The following is a 1,789-nucleotide window of genomic DNA, read 5'->3' as shown; positions in this document are numbered from 1 at the left end:
TATATATAATGATAAGAAAATAAATCTATGTACATGTATTTATAGGTTTAGTATCAAGGTAGCAGATGGACATTGGTCCCCTAGTCAAGTACTCCCTCAAGGCAAGAACAATTTGTTCTAACAATCCGGCATTCTGTGATGCTTACCTTCTCGACAAGATAGCCGAAGACAAAATGGGTACATAAGCAAATGTGGTGAAGAAAGCTGATGGTGCCTGGCAATCAAAAGATACAGCATCTGGAGTCTTAAAGGCTTGAAGATAAAACAAGTAGCCATCAAGCTGAGAAGCAACAAAGTCTACATGTTTGATCATGAGGTGTCAATGGGATAAGGGATGAGGCATCAAAGACCCAGAACAAGAAAATCATATCATTGTGAATGAGAACCAGTGTGGAATGGAGACCCAAAGTCCATCTAGAGACTATTGGACATCTCCTTACAGAACAGTCACAAGGAAGAGATGAGCCAGTCAGGGTGCAGTATAGCACCATTGAAACATACAACTTTCCTCTAGTTTCTTAATGCTCCCCTCCCACCCCCTACTATCATGACCCCAATTCTACCTTACAAACCTGGCTAGACCAGAGCATGTACACAAATACAGATAAGACATAGGGAACCCAGGACCTATAAACCCTTCAGGATCCATATTGAGAGTAACGGTATAAGGAGGGGAAGGCGAAGGTAGAGGGAGAAAGGAGAACTGATCACAATGATCTACATATAACCCCCTCCCAGGGGGATGGTCAACAGAAAAGTGGGTGAAGGGAGACGTCAATCAGTGTAAGACATGAAATGACAGTAATAATTTATAAATTATCAAGGGTTCATAAGAGAGGGAGGGGGGAGAGGGAGGGGAAAATGAGGAGCTGATATCAAGGGCTCTAGTAGGAAGAAAATGTTTTGAAAATATGATGGCAACAAATGTACAAATGTGCTTGACACAATGGATGCATGTATGGATAGTGATGAGTTGTACGAGACCCCAATAAAATGATTTTAAAAATACAGAGAATATGAATGCAGAGCTTTGAATGTTGCCCTTTCCTCAACCTCCCAACGTCTACCACTCAATAATAAAGTAAAACCTCCCCCGGCTTCCTCTGTGTTCGATGTGCTGGCTGTCTCAGGAGAGTTGGGGTAAAGAAAAATATTTTAGGAAGCCTGCAAGATCTGAATAGAAAGGGAAGCTTTGAGGACATTTGCTTTTCCCTGAAAGTCTTCCCTCCCCGTCTTTCCTCCCGGCTCTGTTGCCAGCTTTTCCTCCACAGCCTCTATGGGCTGCAGTTTTGCCACTCACGTGGTCCGCTTGCTTCCCTTTCTGATCCAAGAACCAGATCACCACAGGCACCTCCCAAGGCTGAGATGAAGGCAACTCCCCATTCAGGGTATACCACACGGGCAGCACCACCTCCGATCCCTCCACCGCTTGCAACGTGGACAGGCCTGCAGGCATCTGCAGCTTCAGTTGGACTCTTGAGGGTGATGCTAGGGGAAAGATGTAGGAGATTTGAGTGAGGAAGGCTGGCTCCTAGCTCACCTCAGCCGGAGGAGTGGGTCAACACAGTCACAGAACAAGAACGAACCGCCCCAGGTCCCGAAAAAGGAGGCCTCAGGGATTGCCCAGGGACCACGGCCTAGGGTTGTACTTTGCATCACTTTGGGATCATTAATTTTTCTCCGGGATCCCTGGGTACTAAAAAGAGTACGCAGACTTCTAGAGAGGAGGGGAAGAAAGCCAGCAGGAAGGGTAGTTAGTACTTGTGAACTCCACTAGCATACTCCCTAG

The 1,789-nt window shown here is 45.9% G+C and overlaps 1 protein-coding gene across 1 annotated transcript in view; it reads right to left on the bottom strand.

Moving 5' to 3' along the window:
* Positions 1 to 959: 959 nt before the first annotated feature.
* Positions 960 to 1,789, bottom strand: part of LOC123520909 (endothelial cell-selective adhesion molecule-like) — a 4,038-nt gene continuing 3,208 nt past the window's right edge. The window contains exon 2 of the mRNA XM_045283684.1: positions 960 to 1,488. Coding sequence (XP_045139619.1) covers positions 1,127 to 1,488 — 362 coding nt within the window. The 3' untranslated portion in view covers positions 960 to 1,126. The remainder of the gene's footprint in view (positions 1,489 to 1,789) is intronic.

This window comes from Echinops telfairi, unplaced genomic scaffold, assembly GCF_000313985.2.
Source record: "Echinops telfairi isolate 266 unplaced genomic scaffold, ASM31398v2 ScPeMD7_7465;HRSCAF=8503, whole genome shotgun sequence".
Lineage (NCBI taxonomy): Eukaryota > Metazoa > Chordata > Mammalia > Afrosoricida > Tenrecidae > Echinops > Echinops telfairi.
Note: the sequence above shows the minus strand (reverse complement) of the source record. Positions and strands in the feature narration are given on the sequence as shown.